At 41.0% G+C, this 23,100-nt stretch overlaps 1 protein-coding gene across 3 annotated transcripts in view; it reads right to left on the bottom strand.

Annotated features, from left to right (window-relative positions):
- tspan4a (tetraspanin 4a) overlaps positions 1 to 23,100 on the bottom strand; it is a 112,950-nt gene that overhangs the window by 35,724 nt on the left and 54,126 nt on the right. For all 3 annotated transcript variants that reach the window (XM_068724318.1, XM_068724320.1, XM_068724319.1), the window contains 2 exons: positions 12,560 to 12,751; positions 1,022 to 1,096 (listed from right to left, as the gene is read on the bottom strand). In XM_068724318.1, the coding sequence (XP_068580419.1) occupies positions 1,022 to 1,096; positions 12,560 to 12,751 (267 nt within the window). The remainder of the gene's footprint in view (positions 1 to 1,021; positions 1,097 to 12,559; positions 12,752 to 23,100) is intronic.

A 23,100-nucleotide genomic window follows, 5' to 3' on the forward strand; every position in this document is an offset into this window, starting at 1 on the left:
CATATTTATGCCTAGAATACGTAATTTTGAGTAGAACAATGTGTGCCAAGCCTATCTCAAATCAATCCAAACTTTTTATCCGTGAATTGTCAATTAAATCGTAGAGAAAGCTACTTATTTTGGGGTCACTCAGCTGTAGTAAATCAGCCCCCGAGGCTTGATAGACGGAGTGAATGAACCAAGACACAACTCACTTTAATGGCATTGTATCGTGATATAATCATCAGGATATCGTGATATATTCATCAGGATATCGTGATATATTCATCAGGATATCGTGATATAATCATCAGGACATCGTGATATATTCACCAGGATATCGTGATATAATCATCAGGACATCGTGATATATTCATCAGGACATCGTGATATAATCATCAGGATATCGCGATATAGTCATCAGGATATCGTGATACACAATTACAATATCTATATTGATAATAAGAACATTCTGACTCAAATTTGTCATAAAATCTGAAATATTTTGTGGGATTATAATTTCAAAATTGCCGTTTTGTTTTCACATCACACTTTACAATGCGATTAACAAATATATATGGAAATATATTATTTTGCGCTGTCATTTTACTTGAAATTTATGTTAATTTTGCACTTAAGCTCTCAATTAAAGGAGAAAATACTTTTCATTTGTTTAATTAAGAGTATACAAAAAAGGGCTTTATGGTTATTTCATGGATTATTTATGGAATTACCAGAAAACGTGATATTGTTGTCGAGATATGAAATAACCTACAGTACATCAGGGTAGGAGATGTTGGCCCAGCCCGATGTGAATTATGTGTTTTCTTACTGTATCTGTCCTCTGCACAAATGGAGTTTCAAAAGCAAAATAAAGAGTTTTTCTAATTGAACAAACAACACTGCTCGCATGAACTTCAACACTGTCATTTGACATGCCATGCTTCTCTCTGAAACATTGTCAACCTGCATCATGGAGTGCTCTTCTCATCTCGCTCCGGTGGAGGATACAACACGCCGAGAAGCAACTTAGGAGTCTTACCTCGTCTTGGTAGATGAAGAAAAGCATGATGGACAGAATCTCCAGGAAGAAGATGAGCAGGAGGAGGATGAAGAACTGCGAGAGACACAAAAGGGAAGAGCATTATTCAACACACCATTTATCAGTGAGGAGGAAACGACAACAAGGGAGATAATGAGCATCTGTCTGTGAAGAATGACAGAAGTCTGCATTGAATAGAAGGCAGCAGGCAGCAGACAGCAGTGTGTGAGGGAATGAAAGGGAAAAGTAATAAAATGGCCAAAGAGTGTCAAGAAGAAGGAGGCGTCAAAGTAAGGACGATCGAGGAGCATCGATATTTCTAAGTGACAGGTCAAGAGAGCAGAGGGAGGAAGAGGAGGAGTAGGAGAGGTGATATACAGTTTCCCTCTCTCCACTTTTTTTTGGGATTTGTTGAAGGAGCCTGGTTTTATTCCTCACCAGTCGCCTCCCGCCCCTCCTGCTTGATGGGTGATTCATCTTCCTCCTGTGGGCTCGTGTGAGTGCTTAAAACTGTTACGAGCTCAATCATCAACCACTCTGCTGGGGGGGGGGGGAGATGTCTACCACACATGGGGGAGGGGGAGGAGGAGGAGGAGGAGGGGGGAGTCATTTGAGACAATGGTGTAATATTCCAGAGGGTCATAATAATAAATAAATAAAAAAGACATCTTGATGAAATGGCGCTAGTTTATCAACCGATCCGCGTCGGCGGACCAATAAATCCACACAGAATGTAAAACAGGTTGGTCCAGACTGAAATATCTCAGCAGCCTCTGACTGGGATGCCATTAAATTTATTACAGACGTCCTCGATGAGGAGAGGTTAAATCCACCAGTACTTTAGAGCTCCCGATTGCAACCACCAGCCCATAACCACGGAAAATAAGACGGGACATTCTGAGCCGGAGTAACGATATTGGTAGTAGGGCTACAGGCAATATATCAATATATCAATAACGTGATATGAGACAAGATATCGTCTTATGTTTTGGATATTGTGATCTAATATAGAATGAGTGTTTTCCTGATTTTTTTATTTTTTTTAAAAGCTTCATTACAGTAAAATTATGTAATTTTCTGAACTTTCCGATCCCCAACACACGCGCACTTTCCAGTGATATCATTATTGTCCGTCTGTTAGTCGTCTTGGAAATCGTTTAAAAAAAGATGTGCCTTTCAACTCAATCAATATCGTAATATGAGAGTAAATAAAGTCTTAGATTTTGGATGTAAGTTCTGTCTTTTCCTGGTTTTAAAGGCTGTGTTACAGTAAAATGATGTAATTTCCTGAACTCACCAGACTGTTCTAGCTGCTCTGTTATTTCCCTTTAATCACTTATCATTCAACCACTTGTCACTTTATCCACATTACTGATGATTATTCATCAAAACTCTTTATTAAAAAAAAAGGTGTTAATATTGTGACGGCATCAACGGTCAGCCCGACAATATCGACATCGCTGCATTCAGTTAAAAATATTCTTGATATTTGATTTTCTTACAGCTTATTTTTGACAGATAATCATCAGTAATGTGGATATAATTAAGTGTAAAAGAAACGAATGAAACAGCTAGAACAGTCTGGTGTGTTCAGAAGATTACATCACTTTACTGTAAAACCCTTAAACCCAAGAAAAGACAACACTTACGACACATTACAATATTACGATTTCCGAAATAAAGACGGTGTCCAGTCTCCTATCGTGATATGAAGTTGTCGTGTTATGACTCCTGACACAGGCTGTAGACTCCCAGCCTTGTTTTTCTGGATGTGCCGGCACAGAAAGCACGCGACCATCTCAGAGCTTTCAAAAACCGTTTTTTTTTTTTTTTAAAAGCAGAGATGTTCTTTTTCCAAAGGCATCATGGCTATACATGTCCTCCGTGTACTGCAGCTTGACAGCGGGTGTGAGGGTTGTTGGTTCACTGGAATCAAGCGAGGCTGTCAGTTGCCCCGCGAGGTCTTTTCCTGGCAGCACCTGCATGAGTGAATCACTAAACGTGGCAACAGTAGAAGGTGAGGGAGCGACGAGGTGACAGCGCATCGCCCACGGTGCGTTTGATTCACTCGGGCTCTTTTTCAATTTCCATTGTTCTGTCGGGCTTCATTATCGGAATGTTGTGCTCTGTGTGGTGTGAAATTCCTGGTAACACCAATTCTGCCTTTTAGGGTTGATGAAATGCTTTAAAGAGTATTTTTCAAAATACAATTCAGTCAAGTGAGTCTAGTTTGTGAGTATTTGACTTTTTGAAGATGCTGCCCGATATTTGCATATATTTTTTTTGATCTGCAACAACATTTTTAGAAAACGGAGTCAAAAAATGGCAAAAGCCCAGTTTGAATCTGAACCATTTTGACTTTTTTTTGTGATATTTCTTGACCTGCTCTTTTGCTCTTCAGTGTTCCATGGAGTGGAAGTCCAGCTACTCTGGAAGAAATGTAGATTCAGTTTTCACAGGAAACAGCTTTAGTTGGGTTTAGAACAAAAGATCTGGAAATACTTTGGTGAAAGCAACAAAACTGTTGGTTCGGTTTAGTAAATGATCGTGAAGCACTTCAACGTATCCTCTTACAACGGTGCGTACGATGTCCTACGAAATGTTGCTCCTCATTTTTCGTGCGTTTTTCCTACGAAAGTCCAGCAACACGTGTCAAGTTTCCCCTCGTTACATGCACACAGTCTGTTAACAGAAAACTAAGTTAGGTTCAGCCAACAAACCTACTTAGTTAGGTTCAGGAAATGATTGTGGTTTGGGTTAAAATAACTACAGAAGTGACGTTACTTAAGTACAAAAGTAACTTGTAACTAAACGGTGTTTTTGGTGTTGTAGCTGTTCTGGCTCAGGCAGAGGACGACAAAGGGGAAAAACTGTCCATACACACAACCCTAGAACTATTTGAATCACTGAAGAATTCAGACGTCGACAGCGATTACGAAGAATGGCACCAAGCCATTAGCCTTCATTTAGAGCCATGTTTACAGCCACTTGTCGAATTAAATATGATAATTACTTTCCTTTTTTTTTTTGCTATCTGTAAAAATCTTTTGCTGCAAGATGTTGTCTTTGTCTGCTTATTGTTGAAAATCATTAAAGATTTAAGAGCACATCGTTTGGGGGGGTCCTGAATATCTAAACTTTAACCTTTTTTTTTTTTTCAACAAAAGACAAAACAAAGAAATCCAACCGAAAGAATTCATATTCATTGCTTCCTCACCCTTTTACCGTTTCTCTCTGTCTGTGTTTGTTTGAGCCCATGGAATCACACCGGAGAGCAAAGGGACATCGTTAAGAAAGAGAAACGGATCCTCTCCAGCACTTGGAGAACAAACAGACTCATCCCCTGTGGCTCTCTGAATATTTCCCCATTAATCTGCTCTTAATAACAAATTTAACTCAGGCAATAGGCAGACTCAATGGGATCATTTGATGGCAGCAGACTGCATTTTTTATTTTTTTTTGTCTTTTCTAATATAATACAAGAAAGCTATTGAATTAGCTCGAGGAATTTCAGACTGCTGCATTGAATGGGCCGCTGTTAGCAGATACGTTGCAGGAATTAGCTGTAGATGATGAAAACCCATTTGTGACCTGTGCAGAATAAAAGTCTGCTAATTAAGTCAAGTGCAGAGGAATTGCGCTCACGTCGCGATAAATAATTAGTTTAGATGTAACTTCATGTTAATCATTAAAACAAATCGAAACCGTTTGTTGAAAACAATTTTATGTCTTTGCGGGAAAAAAATGGTTTAATTGAGATGATAAACAAACAAATATTGCATAATTTGTTCCAAATTACCTTAAAAGGCTGTTCCTAACGAGACTAATGACTCTTGTTTATGTGACAGAGATGCACCAGGCAGTGCAAATACATTTACATCTGTTTTAGTCGCAGTAGTTAAAGTAATGTTTGTGTAAACAAACATGGCTCCATCGCATCTCCGCTAAAATCCAAAGAAGCTGTGTTTGTTTTGTGCCCGGCGTCTAACAGTGATAAATTATTATAAACAAAGACTCGGATCTCATTACAAAGGGGCCCAAACGGGCTCGATATGTTTTCCCGAAATTGTCATCATTCAAAGTGAAATACGTTTCTGTGTTCGCAGCAGTGGCTTCCAGCAGCACAACTACAGGAGAGATTTATAGCAGATCTGAGGACAAGGAAGCAAAATAGGCCTATAAACAGGGTTTTCTATGGATCAGAAAGCTCTATAGCTTTTGTAAAAATGAGATTCAGCGGTTTTTGAAATGTAAAGCTATGTACTTAAAGTACTCAATATCCAATAAAACTACTTCATTACAAGTAAAGGTCCTTCATCCAGAACTCTACTTAGGAAACAGTAGAAGTCGTGTCAGCATCATGTGATTAAAGTCGTAAACATATTTGTTTTGCAGAAAAATTGGCAGGTTGAGGTGAAACTAGTTTTAAAATATACAGTATTTTAATCCAGTGGTGCCCAATCAAGGGTCGGGCCCCCTCCGAAGTGTCACAAGTTACATCTGAGACGATTAAAGGGAGAAGACAAAAGAAAACACAAAGTTTTGCAACAAAATTTATATTATTATGTACAACTTTTGGCAAAATTTGTGAAATAATGGTTCATTTAACCTCTTTACAGTCAATTAAATGAACCGATTTGAGACGTATGAAGGAGAAATCTGTCTTTGGTAAAACTGCGAACAACTCATTAACTGAAATGTCTCAATGAGACGAGCTGGTAAGACCGGGAACCACTGGTTTAATATTCATCAATGATCATAGGGACATCTGGAAACGCAAGATCTAATAGATATGAAATGTTTCTGAGATGATAAAAGCAGGATTGAACCATTGGTTTAAATCTACGGTGAGGTTTTGACCGCAAATGACACCAAGATGTCTCCTAATCTGAGTTATTGAATATGAGAGAAAACCAAGACTTTTATGTGCGAACTGTTAGGGTGATTTAATTGTCTGGAAATAAAAACTGACATTATGGGTGGGTATAAAGTGGCGAAGAGGGACCATGTAAAAGGAAAAGGAAGTGGACCCAGCACTGAGCCTTGGGGCACCCCACAGTGAACCCGTGTTGCAACACAGAATCATCTGTCTTTTAAGTCAGACCTAAAGCATTGCAGTACAATAAGTACCTAAGTACAGTACGTGCATGAAATGCACTTCCCACCACTGTGCACTGCATTGTATGACATAAACTATCACACCATCACTCTCTGCATCTTGTTAGAAGGCGGCTTTCAACCGTGAAGCCTTTCACCTAGATCATGTAGTCTCAGACGGAGCAATTGCGAAGATTCCTTTTTTCTTTTTTTTTTGGGCTTCAAGACCTTTTCTATTTCTAAACACCAGATAACACAAAAAAAAATGTGAGACCGGGAAAGCTTGCTACTGCTCTCAGAGAGCGAGCCTGTGGGAAACAGATAGCACTGACACGTGTAATGGTGTGTATTATCATGTCAGTCTATCACCAGCGATATAAAACTCAGTAAAGCGGTCCTTTAAGACCTCTAAATTCCTGTCGTGTTGGACCGGTGTCCTGCAGCTTTTTGTTCCATCACAGTTTTTGTACTGTGAGAGGTAATGAGCCACAGCTGGTCTGTATCTAACTCGAGCCTTCGGGGGGGAACAAAAACCTGCAGGACACCGACTCTCGAGGACCAGACTAGAGCTTCCCGGGGTTGGGCTTTTCTTCAACCGTTTCCATGTTTGCAGCTCGTGTTTACAGGTTCAATAGCACCGGAAGCAGCGTCGCAATTAGTCACTTGTGAATTGTAATATTTACTCCACGTTTATGTAGACTTTAATGCGTCTGAAGAACCGCAGCTTTTATTGGCCACTGAAGACTAAATGCACACTGCACGCATTATGAAAATTTATGCACTGCAGACGCCGCCCTTTGCATGTAATTCTTATTTATGTTGTGACTTGTTCGGCCAGCAGTGCTGATATCCCTGTTTAGCAGCGATTGATGTCTCAGCAGGGCCTTGGGATGAGAGCTATAATCAAAGACCAGGCACAGCGATTGATTCCTTTTGTGTTCCATGCTGTGATTTCCACGCAGTGCGAGAGCTTCAGAGGCTCTTTGTGTGGTGACCGGTGAGGCAGTCGTGTCAGGCCCACAGTCCATCAGCACCCTCCAAAATCAATACCTTCACGGGATCTTTCCAGCCTGGAGCGTCTACGGCGAGCAGCCCTCGAAGGCGATCGCCGCGTCTTCTTCGTATGGCGGATCTAATCGTTTATTTACAGGCTCTGTATCTGAGACCCACGTAAGAGGGAGCTTCCATCTCCAGCACAGTTCCCTCACCTCTCTGACTAATTTGTGGGCAGATTCGGTCACGGGCCCACCACAGCTCCCATGTGCCCTTTGACTTGCACTGCTATTGACTGTCTGAACTCACTGGTGTGAAACATGACTTTAATCACCCATAACCCTGGTTGAAATTGGAGAAATTCAGTGTCCTCAAAAGGCTCTTATTTTTTAACCTAAAAGGACAGGGTATTGGATTTTGTTACCAATTTAGGTTTAATGTCATGACTCCATTGTACTCAAATGATAAAATGTCTGCTTTCTTTTTCATTTTAAAGCGTAGCTTTGATATTTTTCGACCTGGACCCTATTTCCTGATGTTTTTGTGTCTTGGTATTGAAGGAGAATGCTGCAGACGGCGGCCGCTAAATGAGCTGTTACGCCAATGGATGTTGACTTAAAGTGCTCTTTTTTTTTTTTTGCCACCGACAGGCTCAGATTGCTATTATAAGTGGCTGACAACATTATGGAAAGAACCCTAAGGAGAAATAAAACCTTTTTCTTTACTTTTCGTTCGATCCGATCTGTCTGCTCACTCAAAAATAAAAAGTCTCATTCTGAAATCTTGCGTCGTATCCACATTGTTGAAATATTCAGCCAAAACATTGAAAATCTTTTAGACAACACTTGAGTTACGCTTTCTATTCTCAAACGCATCCAACTCTGGCAACACTCGCACTCCTCTCTCCAAAACTCACTCATGTTTCCATCATTGTCTTCAGGCAACATGTCACATGACACGACAACAGACCGGATCAAGTGAAAGGTAAAGAAAAGCGTTCTATTTCTCTATCGGATCCTTTCCATAACGTTGTCAGACGCTTATAGCAACAATCTGAGCCTGTCAGTGGCAAAAACAAGCGTTTTCAGTCGGCTGTACATTGGTGTGAGAGCTCGTTTAGTGGATGCCATCTGCAGCATTCTCCCTCAATACAAGATCAATTCAAAAAATGGTTGTTCCCGTTTGTCACTTTGACACAAAAACATGGGAAAATCTGGTCCAAGTTAACCAAGGTGGCTACCTCCAGGTCAGAAAGGAGTTCAAGGCACTTCTGCATTGGCTTCAAATCAGGGGGCGACTCCTCTGGTCGTATAGAAGTCTATGAGAAAATGACTCTACTTCTCTCTTGATTTATTACCTCAGTAAACATTGTAAAGATGAGTTTATGGTCTCAATCTCTAGTTTCAAGTCTTTTTCCATACAGCATGATGTTAAATGTAGTAAATCATGGTTCTATTTGGAGTAAAATAGACCATAAAGCGGAGTATGACGGCCAAAATGTGGAACACAAGGCTTCAAAACGACTGATAGTCCACAAACCAATCGGTTACGTCACGGAGACGACGTCCACCTCTTGTCTCTGGGTGATTTGCTTATTCACATTCTTGCCGGGAGATAGATGATAAGATGGATACCACCATCTCATGTCTGTACAGTAAATCTATAGCTACACCTAGCAGCACGTTAGCTTAGCTTAGCTGTAGTGCAGCCGACTCTGTCTCCTAGTAAGTATGATCGTATACGAGCAAATTCACTTGTACTTAGCTCCACCGTCTCGTGTCACTTCCGGTTGCTAAAAAAAGAAGATGGTGAAGACCGTAGTGCTGAGCTCCAGGCTTCAAAACCGTAGTCCACTTCTTAGATACAGTCTTTGCTCGTATCTTTTTGACTTTCAAACGAAAGAAGAAGATGTTAATGCAGTTGTTCGTCGGCTGTGCAGATGAATGCAGCGGGGCAGTTCACTGTCTATCCGAGGCTTTGAAAAGCTCACCTGATATTGCCTCTGCAGAAAATTGACTTTGCTTCTCCGTCCAAAAACATCGTTTTGCAATCCTATTGTTGTAACTTGGCAGAAAATAGTGTTTTCATCTCTCATCGTATGAAGCGGAAAATGGGTCTTCAGGGCCTTTTTTAAGAGCTTGTTCCTTGAGTGATCAGTTTCAACATTAATATTGCAAACCAACATTTCTCTTGGTAACTTTGTCCAAAAAACACTGCTGCATTACTAAATCAAGACTGAAGCTCAGGACAGGACGTCTTTCATTCATTTACAGTGAAACGTGTCTTTGAAAAGCATTCGCACTGATGTTTGTGGCTGCAAATCACAAGACTCACTAAAAGCAATAATACTCCTTTGCCGGCAACGTTAAGTCCTCAAATATCTCACGGCCATCAGCATGCTAATTAGCCCTGAAATGTGAAGAGAAGAGTCTTTTCTAATCTCCGTGAAGAACGGGCTGCTCTCTCGCTCATCAAAGCAGACTCCTAATTCGCCCGGTCTCATTACGTTGACGCAGCGCAGGAATTGGTCCGGTCACTGTGGGGAAAATTTCATGGATCATGCTAACGATCGACACTAAGACTCATTCCCACAGAGCTCATAATTGCTCACCCAGCTGTGCCGTTATTTCCAATGATAAATTATATATTATTTCCCACACGGAATTATTATTTCTGATGAATGCTGTGCGGCGTGATTAAATGAGCTTGTTTATCAAAATAATTACCAAACTTATAAGGATCAGGGATTCACACTTCATCAGGGATGCGTTGTTTGAAATGAGAGCAAAATGTGTGTAGATTAGAGTAGATATAGTAGAATAAGTAGATATGCATAGATAGAGAGATATATATATAGAGAGATACGTATATATATATATATATCTACATATATATGAGGTGTGTAGAGATAGAGATATACAGTATATAGAGATATGTATATGTAGATACATATCTATATATATATATATATATATATATATATATATATATATATATATATATATATAAAGAGAGAGAGAGAGAGAGAAATAGATATGTAGAAATAGATATACGTAGATATAGAGAGAGAGATATGTAGATGGAGGTATATAGATATGTATATATATATATATATATATATATATATATATATATAGAGAGAGATATGTAGAAATAGAGATATACAGTATATAAAGATATGAACTGTACATGTAGATACATATCTACATCTACATATAGATCTATATATAGATGTAGATATGTATCTATATAGTATAGTAGAGAGAGTGAGCTAGAGAGAGAGAAAGCTATATTTTCTGTTGGCAAATTCATGACAGACACCCCTGCAGTAAACTTCAGTGACTTCAACAGCTGTTAAACCCCAAACAAACCAGCAGAGGCTGTTCTACTGAGATTAGTGAAGCGATAAATATATATATATATATATATATATATATATTTATCTATACATTAAACTGGATAAAATAAGAGCAGCTGTGTCAGTGGCCAGTGCCCTTGACAACCAGACTAGACCCCCATATGGCTCATCAACTGCTGTGAGTTCTCTCTCAGTGAAGCCAGAGCTCCCGATTCAGAGCATCATTTTTTAATATGAAGATGAAATCAAATTTCCTTGCTGCATAATAGTGATTGTATTTGTATTATCTTGTCATCATTGCTGTGTTTTCTCTTGTTTTTGTTTTTTTTCTTCTTCACTATGTTTAATTAAATTAGGGAAACAGTGTCTCTAAACTACAACACACAGGAAATGTCAAACATCTTGCATAATTAATGAAAACAGTGGGATGAGGCCGCTGATACAGAGCATGTTGCATGTCAGCAGTGTCATTCACTGAACACAACTGGGAAAGGTAGTTTAACGATAAGATGGGGTCAGATAAGGGTCTATTGATTCACAGAGAGGGTGTGGGTTGCAGCAGCAGGGACGTAAATAAATGAAGAGAACTACAGTAGAATAAAAGTAAAAAAGAATAACTACGCAGGAGTAATGCAGACAAAATAACGTATATGATGTAATAAAACAGCAACACATATGGACGTAGAGCACAAGGTGAAATGTAATAGTACGACATGTATCGCATTGTGCAGCAATATAACATAATATATCAAATATCATTTTGTAGTAGTGTCGTGTAAATATTTCGGGGATCTGCTGTGGGACACAGTGAAGTATTGTCGACGCCCCTTTATTGCCTCTGTTTGCAGAAGAGCCGCTGTTGTGTGAACGTGAACAAGTTGTTCATGTTATGGAGGGTATTGTGCTTAAAGGCAACATGGACAGGGCTTTAAATTAAGCTTGATTTACCATCAATTGTTTGCAGCCGAGTAACCTCTCGGGTTCTGTGTCATCTTTAATTATTCGTGGCCTGCGCTAGTGCGGCCTTTACACCATCATTTGCATACACAACGCTGCTTTAACAAGCTGAAGGGGAATATTTTACCCCATTAGTTTCTATGGAGTGAAACAGCTGCAGCTAAATAATGCTAATTCTGTCGGTTTGCCCAATTAACCGCAGAGGAAAAGTCTCCCTGTGTCTGTTCTATTTAAGCTTGTTCAAAGGTGGCTCCTCTCATAGTGTTGATGTTCGAAAGGGCGGAGCGTCTTCCTCTAGATAGATAAACGACTTGGCGTCACATCACATCGTTTTCAGACAGCTTGGCAGCTAGCTCTGTGGCTGCTGAGAGTCAGAAGTCTGAGTGTCCCAGTTAAATTTATACACATGACACATCGGTGTTTTAAAGCAGCGGTGGAGGAAGTATTCAGGTCTTTTATTTTTGTAAAAGAAAAGTATTAATATCAATACTTCTTTACAGGTAAGTCCTGCAGTGAAAATGTTGAAAAAGTTAAAAGTGCAATCAGCAAAATGTTAAAAAAAGAAAGAAGTAAAAGCACTCGATAGACACCTCACAATTATATATAACTGGATTCAAATAACTTAAAGAAAAATAGGTAAATCCTCACATTTGAGAGGCTGGAAACAATTCAAAAAGTTTGTAATTTTTACACAAAAAAATTACTTCAACAATTATCAAAATCAATCAATTTTCTGTCAACTTATCAGCCAGACAACTAATTGCTCAGGCTGTACTAGCTGTAAGATAATTGCACTGCAGTACAAAGTACAACACCTCTAAATTGTAGTGGAGTAGAAGTAGAAAGTGGCATGAAAAGAAAATCCAAACATCAAATGTATAATGAAAGAGTGTTCCACAGTGAGGCTCGCTCAGACAGCAGCTGTTCACAGTAAATACAGGCTGAATCCCCAGCGTATGTAAATGAGTGATAGAGAGGGACAGAAACTCAAAGCTTATTTACTTTATGAAATGTCAGTGATGTTATTTGCCATGCAAACAACAACTAAATGTAATATGAGAACGTGGCATCATCGCATCAACGCAGCCTTTGTGTCTAAAGTCATCAAAAAACCTTTCTGGTTAATAACTTACCGTCAGCAGCAGGGGGCGGCTCTCTTTGACGGCCCCAACGCAGCCCAAACAGCCAATCACCATGATTATGGTCCCCACTGCGATGAGCAAGTTGGCCGCCGACAGGGAGGGAAGGGATGATGATAGGGTGGCGAAGTTTCCCTGGGTCACGGAGAGCCAGACTCCCACTCCCAGTATGCCACATCCTCCCAACTGCAGAGGAAACACAGAGAGAAAGAGGGGGGGGGGTCAGTGAGGCAACAGCACAATCAAACTCATGGTAAACAGACACACGGTCAAACACGGTGGTGCGTTAGAATGTATCTGCAGAATTGTTTTGTGGCTTTCGTTTTTTTCTTTTTCTTTTTGACAAGAAAGTTTGAGAACGAGAAAACCCCAAAAGAACTGAAGAAAAGCAGCGACGATTGGATCAACAGTGCAAAACAACCGGAGCCTCCGAACAACCCAGTTTAAAAGGAGTAGCTCCAGATTTGGCAAAAATATGCTCGTTTGCTTGAATTGAAGTGTAGAACAGCTGCCAAGTAGCTTAGCTTTGCATAAAGACTGGAAACACGGGGAAACGGCTAGCCTGGCTCTTTGGAACAAAAACAAGATCTGCCCACGAGCACTTCTAAAGCTCACTAATTAACATGTCATACCTCCTCTGCTTAAGCCAAACAAAAAGAAGACAATTTCATGACATCAAACAATAACCTCCTAAAATCTCTGCTGGTTGTCTGGCAACTAACCCTTGCCAGGAAACAGTCCCGTTATCAGTCACTGGAATTAACTTTTCGACAATAACGAGAATTGTTTTTTTTTGTTGAGCCTCAGAGGTGCTGGTGGGCACATTGTGTTACTTTAAGACTAGCTCATTTACTCTGGCTCCTGACGTTACTGCTCCACTGCTCCTTTTAATTGTTGGTACAAAGCCTCCACTCAGTGAGCCTGCGACTTTCTGTAAGTCAGTTTAGTTTAAAAGTTAGCCGGCCGCGACGGCACGGTACACATCAAAATGGCCGCCGCTCTGACAAATCCTGCTACGAATGGGAATGTCCGTTTTTCTGCCATTATATTTCTATCGGTTGTGGTGACGGTCATCATGCGTCATCAGCGCTTTAAGAACCCAAAATAAGACAGCGGTGACTTTAAGCATGTCGTGGATGTGCTCATGTGGCTGCTCTGGTTCATGAGCATGATTACTCCTGATTGCGACCTGATATCTGATGAATAATGATAAGTGGTTAGAAAGCAGGCCATCTCTTACTGTAGTATCACAGGAGGGATGGCTACTGTGCGGTCGCGTCTTTCTCACTCGCCTTTTTAATGAGGAATTTCTCTTTTATCTTTTTCCGTGTATGAGGGGAACTCTCTGCTCTCGTGTGCTAACACGTTGGCTTTCTTACCATATTATTTAGCATAATTATATAGGGGGGTGTATATAGTGTTGTTCCTACAGATCTCTTGTGAACGTTGCTTTCTTTAGACTTCACTCAATAAGCATATTCATTCAAACATTCTCAAGAGTACGATTTGCTTTCACACCAAAAAGCAAACAGCAGAGATTGAACTGAACCAAACAAGTGAGGTGTGATTGAAAGAGAGATGGCAGAGAGATTTCTGGCGCCAGTAAAAGTGATATATTTTCAGACAAACTCCATATTTTAAAAAAATGTCTTTAAGAGAGCAAGTTTAAAATGTGCTCTTATGCAAACGTAGTTTCTAGGACACAGTGTTGGCTACACAACAGCTAAGCTAACTTGCTGCTAGCTGTAGATGCATATGTACTGTACAGGTTTGAGATGGTGGCATCAATCTTATCGTCTAACTCCCGGCAACAATGTGAATAAGAGATTATCTGAGAGACTGTTAACAAGAAGTGGACGTTGTCTCCGTGACTAAACCGATTGGCTAGCGGACTACAGTTTTGAAGCCTTGAGTGCCGCAGTTTGGCCGTCTTACCCTGCTTTATGGTCTGTTTGACTCTAAATGGACCATAATGTACTAAATGAACATCATGCTGTGTTGAAGAAGACTGTAAACTAGAGATTGAGACCATAAACTCATGTTTACAATGTTTACTTGGGTAATAAATCAAGAGAGAAGTAGAGTCATTTTAGACTAGACTTCTATACAACCAGAGGAGTCGCCCCCTGATGGACATTAGAGAGAATGCAGGTTTGCGACACTTTTCAGAGGTTGCTGTTTGGTATTTATCAAAATCTCACCTTTACACCTAAGGTTTGGTTCACATGATATAAATGGACAAATGACAACATTTCCTCATTATGTTAATTAACATAATCTAGTCAACATGACATTTTCTTTATAACGTAATTATAACTAGGAGACTGTTGGCTAATTACTGTTTTGATACACCAGGTCTGTAATTCTTTGAACATTTCAAAGAAAAAAAAAAGTATGGTTTTCCCATTAATCCCACTGAGTCGTGATATTAGGCTAATTAACACCTCCACTAAAGAGGTTATGGTGTTTAATATTTCAGAGCAATGTTTGAAGAATCCAGCTGCTCTGGGAGGGAATCTGCACAATTCGGAGTCCAAAGATCCTGTTATTTTTCCTTCTTTTGAATTTCCGAAAGAATCACAGCAGGTTTGTCTTCAGAGCCACAGAATGATGCTGAAAAACTGTGACATATATATGGAAGGATCATCTGTAGGAAACATCCGTCGTACACGCACTCACACTACGGCCACTTGCCAGATCTCCCAGAGGCAATAAGATTTACATGGCTAAATACACACTTATTGTTTCTCCCCGCCAACTTTTCTTTCTATTTCCAGCCTGAACACAAGATCTCATTTAATGAGCTCTGGAAGTAGGGCAAGGCGAAAAATTCTCTCATGCAGTGGGGGCTCCATTCACTGAGGCAGGCTTCTGTTCACCGTCTAACCCGACCGGGAGGTTTCAGCGGCATGCAGATGAAGCGTCTTTGGGTCACAATGCACCCTTATTACGCTCCAGGGTGTGCTCTGTAATGAACAGTGGTCAGGGCGACGGATCAAGGAAAAGGGAACGCTGGGAATGGATGCTGGTGAACATTTTGAGGTCAGGTTCTTGAGCTCATTGGAGGGGAGCATATAACAACATGACGAACATCTACAGACGCGCCTCCTAAAAACCACAAGAAGTTATCGACCAGAAACATTTTGCTTTTATCGTACCAACATAATTGTGGTTATCCGTACACGTAGAGTTGATATAACATCGCTATCAATTCATTGCTGGCTTCATCCATCTAGTTAATAGGGGTGCAACGGATCATAAAACTCACGGTTCAGATTGTATCACGGGTTTAAGTCGTGGATCGGATGAGCTCAAAATAATAAAAGAGAGCAGATATAACTTTTAGAGATCCCCGATCACGCTTTTTTGCCGCCGATACCAATTGCTGCTCATTTCCGATCCATATCGGCCGATAAAGATTTTTTTTTACGTTTTGTTTTTGTTAGAGCAGCTGGTCTACACGGCTTTTTGTCAAATTAGACATACTGTGCTGTGGTTACTTAATACTTTATTCAGACATGACAGGACAATATTGGGAAGAGATGATTGTTGGGCTGTCGCGGTGGCCATTAAAGTGATCGACTTTAGTGCTATATAGCGGTAGCGCTGGGTCTCACAGCCCCTCCACTCCGGAGAAGAACAAGCTAACTAGCTAACTAGCTCCAGAGCTTCGTCCGCTCTCTTTCTGGCAAGCTGCGACAACACCACTTGTTGTCGCCATAAAAACTAACAACAATCAGCATTTTCTTAGTCAATAGACGACGGGTTCATTTTCTGCTCAACTCCTTTTCTATTTCTTTGAGCTACACCCAGCAGCAAGTTAGCTTAGCTTAGTTTAGCTAGCCTGACTCTGTCGTAACAAAAGGTAACAAAGTCCGCCAACCAGCACCTCTAAATCTCACTAACTCTAACATTTTATATCTTGTTATTGTCGAAAAATCAAAGTGGCTGACAGCGGGACTGTTTCAGGGATTATTTGACGGGCAACCAGCCGATATTTCAGGAAGAAAAGATGGCCGTTCTCCTCCTATTCTATCTCTACGCTCAGCAACTTTTAATCATCACAGTTTCCAAACTGTGGTCTTGTTTTGTATTGCAGTTCCTTCCATGTAGCAGCTTTTTACGGGGAGTTTTACTTTCACTATGATCACAGCTGGTCTTGATTAGCACACAACCCCCCCCCCCCCCCCCCAAAAAAAAGGCAGTTTAAATCTTTACAGTCACACAGATTTGCAGTGTTTAAATTGATACCGCCATCTGGACTGCCTCCTCTTCTCACAGCAGGTCTGTGAGTTTGATGCAGAGCCTCTGGCTGCTGATTAAAACGAGGCCCAGTCAGAGAACACAGTTTTCTTCAATAAATACCTGTCAACTAAACTGCCTTTTATCGCATCAGAAACATCACAAAAAGTTGGAGCAGAAATCCCCACATTGATATGATTTTGATATGGCGATGAAAGGAGGTATCTCTGAATGCTTCCCCCTATGAAATATACATGTGCGATAGATGTACTCGACTCCAGGGCTTCTCGACGTGCAACACAGGTAGATGTTTTAATGACTACATTTCACAGTACGCGACTACCGATGCTCTGATCTCGCTGCAGTCGCGAGCGGCCCCCTGTCTGGAGCATGGGTCAGGAATACATATTAATATAGTGTAATAGCGTTAGCGTGATTAAGCTCCTAATCTGAATTCTTCTTCACACATGAATACAAAAAAAAAAAAACGTGAAGCTCTCGGGGGCCAAGGATTGTTCACGGGTAGCACAGCGAGAAAAGTAAGTTTGAATTCCCAAGCTTCATGTATTATTTCTAACGTGTAACTTTGATGTGTGAATCATGTATTCAGTTTGCCCCCGAAAGAGTGAGATCTGGTCCCCTCTCATGGTTGTAGCCTGGTGATGAGGGGGTTTTATTAGATTTTCAAAAAGGGTGATGAGGTTTAAAGGTAGTTGTTTCTTTAGTATTCATATTGCTCAGGTCCTCGGGACGGGCAGATTGTGGCGCATAATGGACACGCGGGACACGTTCAGTATTAATAAACTTTGCATAAACAAGCGGCGGCGCTCTGTGCAGCAGACCGTAGTTTATGGTCGCTGTAGTGTAGCTTTTCACATGTGACCGTCGCAAATAGTTCACTGATAGAAGCACTATTTACACGTGAGTAGGGATTATACAAAGAAGGACAGTCAGTTTTTAGAAGCTTTAGAAACGGGGAGGTCTTAAAAAAATCTACATTTGATTTTGCAGACAGATCAAATAGTTTACAGGATAGTCAAGCTTTGTTTCTTTATAATGCATTTAATACTTAATTTACAGGGTTTGTACAAAGGCAATAAAGTAATCCATGACTATGAGACACGAGTTTACAGAAAAATACAATCCCTCCTCAGCGTTGGGTCGGCTGGTTTGCGACGTTCTGTCGGTTAAACTCGTGGTCTTCTTGCTTCTTCACGGTACATATCGTTTGTCATTTCGGATAATCGAATTTCAAATTTCGAATAATGCGGCAAACATTGAACGCCTTAGTGCGGGCCTCGGAGCTCGCGCGCCATCTGCAAAAGGCTCCTACCGTCACGTGATGCCATTGGGCCCGAAGAGACTTACATTGAGGTTAATAACAGTCCCGTCCACAGAGTGAGACATAACGGCTTTTTAATTAAACACTGGTATCAGATCGGTACTCGTATCGGTATCCGCCAACCTTGTGATTAAAGCGGCTCTTTGTCCTGAGCCACAGCTGCCTGTAAAGATAAGGGCCTAAAGATATAGATGTATCAAGATAAGAATATCTACTAATGACGATTGTGCTTTTTTCCCCTGTTTATAATTCCAACACTAAGAGAAAAAAGAAACGAAACACCATTAATCAGGTGATCTCATGAACGTATGTATTGTAAAGCCAAAGTCCTTTATTGAAAATGCACCATTCCTTTCCAGAATATCACATTTAAAGCGAAAGATTAAGTTTCAGTTCAGGTGCAAACATGACTTTGTCGGCTCTACTGAGGTCAAAATCCAACGTTTTGTTGATCCAATCCGACAACGCTGTCCTCCTCCATCTGCGGACTTTAGCTGCTCAACAACGTCACACTGTTTACTTCTTTCATCCCAATGGACAACAGTCACAACTCCTACGGGGCTTCGTCACGTTTCTTTTATGCTTTTTTTTATGCTGAATGACTTATTTCCAAGAAACTTATTCTCAAATCTCTGGTAGTGTATTTTCAAAGCCCCCAAACCAGAACCCTTAAGTGTGCGGTTATGCACATACCATATAGGCGTGCTATGGCATATTGATATCTGTCTTAATATGATCTTTAATATTGGCATTTCCACAGTGAGCCGCCAAAAATGTTCTCTTGCAGCGTGTGCAGAACGCGGTAATTCAATTAATCGTCAAAATTGCTGGAGTGTCTGTCTTTGGTCAAGGACAGCCCTAATATACTGAAACAACTGACGCTGTCTCCTTTTAGCTCAGGCTTGATCTGAGAGAAAACATCTGGCTCTTTAACTGTTGTATGTTTGATTTTCTCCTCCAGCCACTGTTGGTGGGCAGGTAGGGTAAGGTACACTCGGCTCGTCTAAGCTGCTTTCCTGAAATCCTTTTTTTACGGGAGGGCTGCTGTGAGCCTCAGGAGCTAAACACACGTTTACGAGCAGCTCGAGAACCAAAACAAAATCCATTCGGAGCTGGTTTCATTAGGACGGTTCGATGGTTTGATGCGGTGGATTTGGCACAAGGAGCAACCCTTTCACCTCACACAAGATTCATTTGATTTTAATATACAGTGTTTAACTGGAACTTTACACTGATATGCCCGATGAGGCATAAAATTAAACTTCAATATTCTGAGTTTTAATTTGAATAAAACCTGAAAAGATAATACCTTGTGTCAGACTGTGTAGCCCAAGGCCTTCCTGTATCCCCTCTGAGGGTCGACATGTTTCATTTGGTCAGTGTTTACGTCTGACATTTGGGTTTCTGTCCACACGCTTGCCGGGTGTCAGAACTGAGCAACTTTTGAGAACAAGACTGGGCTGCACAACTTCAAACTCTCTTCCATGTGGCTGCAGATTATGGCTGAAGCAAACTGACAGATTCTTTTTTTTTTTTTTTTTTAAACCTCCACCATTCGGACACATCAGTGTCCAAAGCGAAGCTCTGTGTAATTCCTGCTAGAAACCACACAAACGCTGAATGTTCCACATAGACTCATGTAAACACCTTCTGATCGGCCCCCTTTATCGAAGTCGGGTTCCATTTAGGAATTGGTTATTGGTTAGGCTTGGTTATGATTGAGGGAAGATTAAAGTCATCATTGAGGACGGTGAGGTCACGTGCTGTTGGTGGTTTTGGCAACCATAGTTACATTATATAATTAAACAGACCTAACACATGGTCCATATTTCTTTGGTAGATTCCATCGGTTTTTATATCCTTAATGTTTGAAACTCTAAATACATAAATAATTCAACAGTTTCCTGCTAGATGATTATTCCTGGAAGTGTGGAGAAGACTTTAAAGCAGAATTTAGAGAAAGAAAAAAATGCAAAATAAAATAATAATAATAGAGCAGATTTAACCCTAATCAGATGAAATCATCTATAGAGTCATCTCAGCTAAATTACACACACACACACACACACACACACACACACACACACACACACACACACACACACACAAAGGATTCCCACTCTCTCCTGGTATCTAACCATGCAAATCAGTTTGAATGTAGTTTGAGGTTTTGAGATTTCTGCCTTTGAGACGTGTGCTGTCATCCAGACTCAATGGAGGCAGATGGAATATAATTAGTGGTTGTCACAGCAATGAAAAGCATTTTTAAAAACTGCAACACCATGGAAAAAGTGTGTCCCTGCAGCACAGATATTCTTCCACTTTATACCTTCAGAATAAAATATTTCAGTAGAAAAATCTGTGGATTATCCAACCCGTATAAATAGACATAAATAACATGTCCGTGTGTCATTAGTACGCATTTGTGTATTTTCATGTGTCATTAAGACGCCAAACGACCGCGCTTAGGTTTAATAAAAACATTAGGGCTGGTCTGAAATAAGTCAATCGGCATAGTGCACAATAGAGAAGTTGAAGAAAAGTCATTCTTTGGCGATTAGATCCCAGAGAACGTCATATTTGAGGGGCAATAAGGGGGAGTCTTTACCCGGGTGGTGGTGGAGGTGTGAAGAGGTGTTGCGCAGCACTTCTGATGAGCTCACTGGAAGGCCAGCTTTGATGACTGGTTGTGATGAAGACTGGAGGTGAAGGGTGTGGAAGGGTGTGACAATTTTGACAACTTCACACAGATTTGTTGGTCAAATCTGGTCGGTTACTGAAAGAGCGAACGCCTCCAGTCGGCTGATGATCAAACAGAGAGGGAGTCAAAGTAAATAGAGTAAGCATGAAGGATAGTCTTAATGAAGAGAAATAACTTTATCTCTATGATGGAAGAGCCTATAGGCCTTCACATGTTTAGTAATGAAGACACCAGTGATGTGGATGGTGTAAAAGCAGATGCTTATTGATTTCTTTTTGTTGTTTTGATCAGCCTTTAGCACAATCCAACCACATTTGTTTTGCTGAAAAGCTTTGAACTCAAGTGAAATATAAAGTTAGCTGGCTGGACAGCAGATTCATCTTGCTAAACGAGTTGAAGTGTTTTGAGAGTAAATTGTACATCATCTACGATACTCTTTTTATCCACCAGCTCTCCTCGGGGCCGTGCACTCCCTCCTTTATGTTTTTGAAGTCGCCGTAGTCAGCAGGATTCTTAGGCTGCTGTTGGAAGCAGAGGATAGACACGATCTTATTATACGTCTCAAATAGAATTAACGCCACTGCCGACATCCATTTGCATCCGTTGTCTGTCACTTCATCATTTTATCTTAGTAGACATTTGTGGAAAATTGTCATAAGTGGCATTTTAATGATTGAGTTATGGCTCAAATGTTTGTTCATTGAGGTGACAGTGACATTTGACCAACAGACTCTTATCAATTCAAGCTCAAGAGCAAGTAAATGTTTTTGCCAAATTGTGATGACATTTGCCGAAGATGTTCCCATGGTATCACAACAATGGGACAGACACGAGGTCACAGAAAATCAAAGCAATTCATCATTGAGTCTGTGCCAAATATGGATATATTACCTCCCGGGATTCTTGAGATATTGGGTATAATGGACCGTACCGTACGTTCACTACAGAAGTACGGGCGGACAATCGAAAACATAATGATACTGCTGTCACTGGCTTGCCATTGGCGTCCATGCATGTAGTACCGTGATTAATAAACCTTTGTGGACAGAAACTGATGCCTGGGTATCTTTTATTGACTTTTGTAACGTGACAATGTTCAATAAGAAACCGATTTGAGAGGTTTTTCAAGGTACTTGTGATGGAAACATAACTAGAGCTGCAGGCTCAGCTGGCAGACGTCTTTGAAAGGCATTTGCTCAGCAAGGCAAATGCCATCCGTGATTGTCACGGTCACCCCCATGGAGGAGTTTAAAATGTTGCTCTGTGAGAGCTGCTTCAGAGCCCATAAATCTTTGGTGGGTCTCTTTTTTGGCATCATAATAACCTTTCAGCATATTGTAATTCAAGTGGTCTGAGAGCACACTATACTGCTGCACCTGCTCTAGGCTCTTTTTTTTTTTTAGGTTTTAGAAAATCTAGCCCATGATGGGGAAACTCTGGACAATCTCAGCTCATTTCAGATAAAGGAGCGTTCCTATTGGCTGTGAATACAGATTCACATGCACATCCAGGGTACTGTATAAAGGATGGTGTTTAAAAACGAATGATGCGCGTTTCCACAGGTGACTGTAAAAAGGTGGATGGGTGTTGGGCTGGTCAGCGATCCGGTTTCATGGACAGGATTTCAGGAGGAGGGTGCCCGATTAGGGGACCCCCTGAATTACTAATCTGCTCTTTGCAGATGATGTGATGCTGTTGGCTCCTTCAGAACGGGACCTTCAGCACGCACTGGGGGCGGTTTGCAGCAGAGTGTGAAGCGGTCGGGACGAGAGTCGGTACCTCCAGGTCATGAGGCCATGGTTCTCTGCAGGAACATGGTGGATTGCAACCCTTCTGATTGGGAGTGAGTCACTGCCCCAAGAGAAGGAGTTCAAGTATCTTAGGGTTTTGTTCACCAGTGAGGGGAAAACAGAGCGTGACATAGAAAGGTGGTTCGATGTGGCGTCAGCAGTGACGCAGCAGGCTCTGCACCAGACCGAAGCTCTTGATTTAGCAGTCCATCTGCGTCCCAGCCCTCACCTACATGGTCATGAGCTTTAGGTAGTGACTGAAAGAATGAGATTGCGGATATGAGCGGCTGAAATTAGTCGCGTTAGAGATGGGGTTAGAAGCTCAGACATCCGGAGTAAAGGGGCCAACTGAGGTGGTTAGGGCATCTGATCGGGACGCTTCATTGATGCCTCTCTTTAGAGGTTTTCAGGGCGCTCTTGGACCCCAAGGAAGAGCTGGAGAAAGTTGCAGGGGGAGAGG

Source organism: Cebidichthys violaceus, unplaced genomic scaffold (genome assembly GCF_023349555.1).
Source record: "Cebidichthys violaceus isolate CVI_PGR_0920_01 unplaced genomic scaffold, fCebVio1.0.p SCAF_30, whole genome shotgun sequence".
In the NCBI taxonomy this organism is placed as follows: domain Eukaryota; kingdom Metazoa; phylum Chordata; class Actinopteri; order Perciformes; family Stichaeidae; genus Cebidichthys; species Cebidichthys violaceus.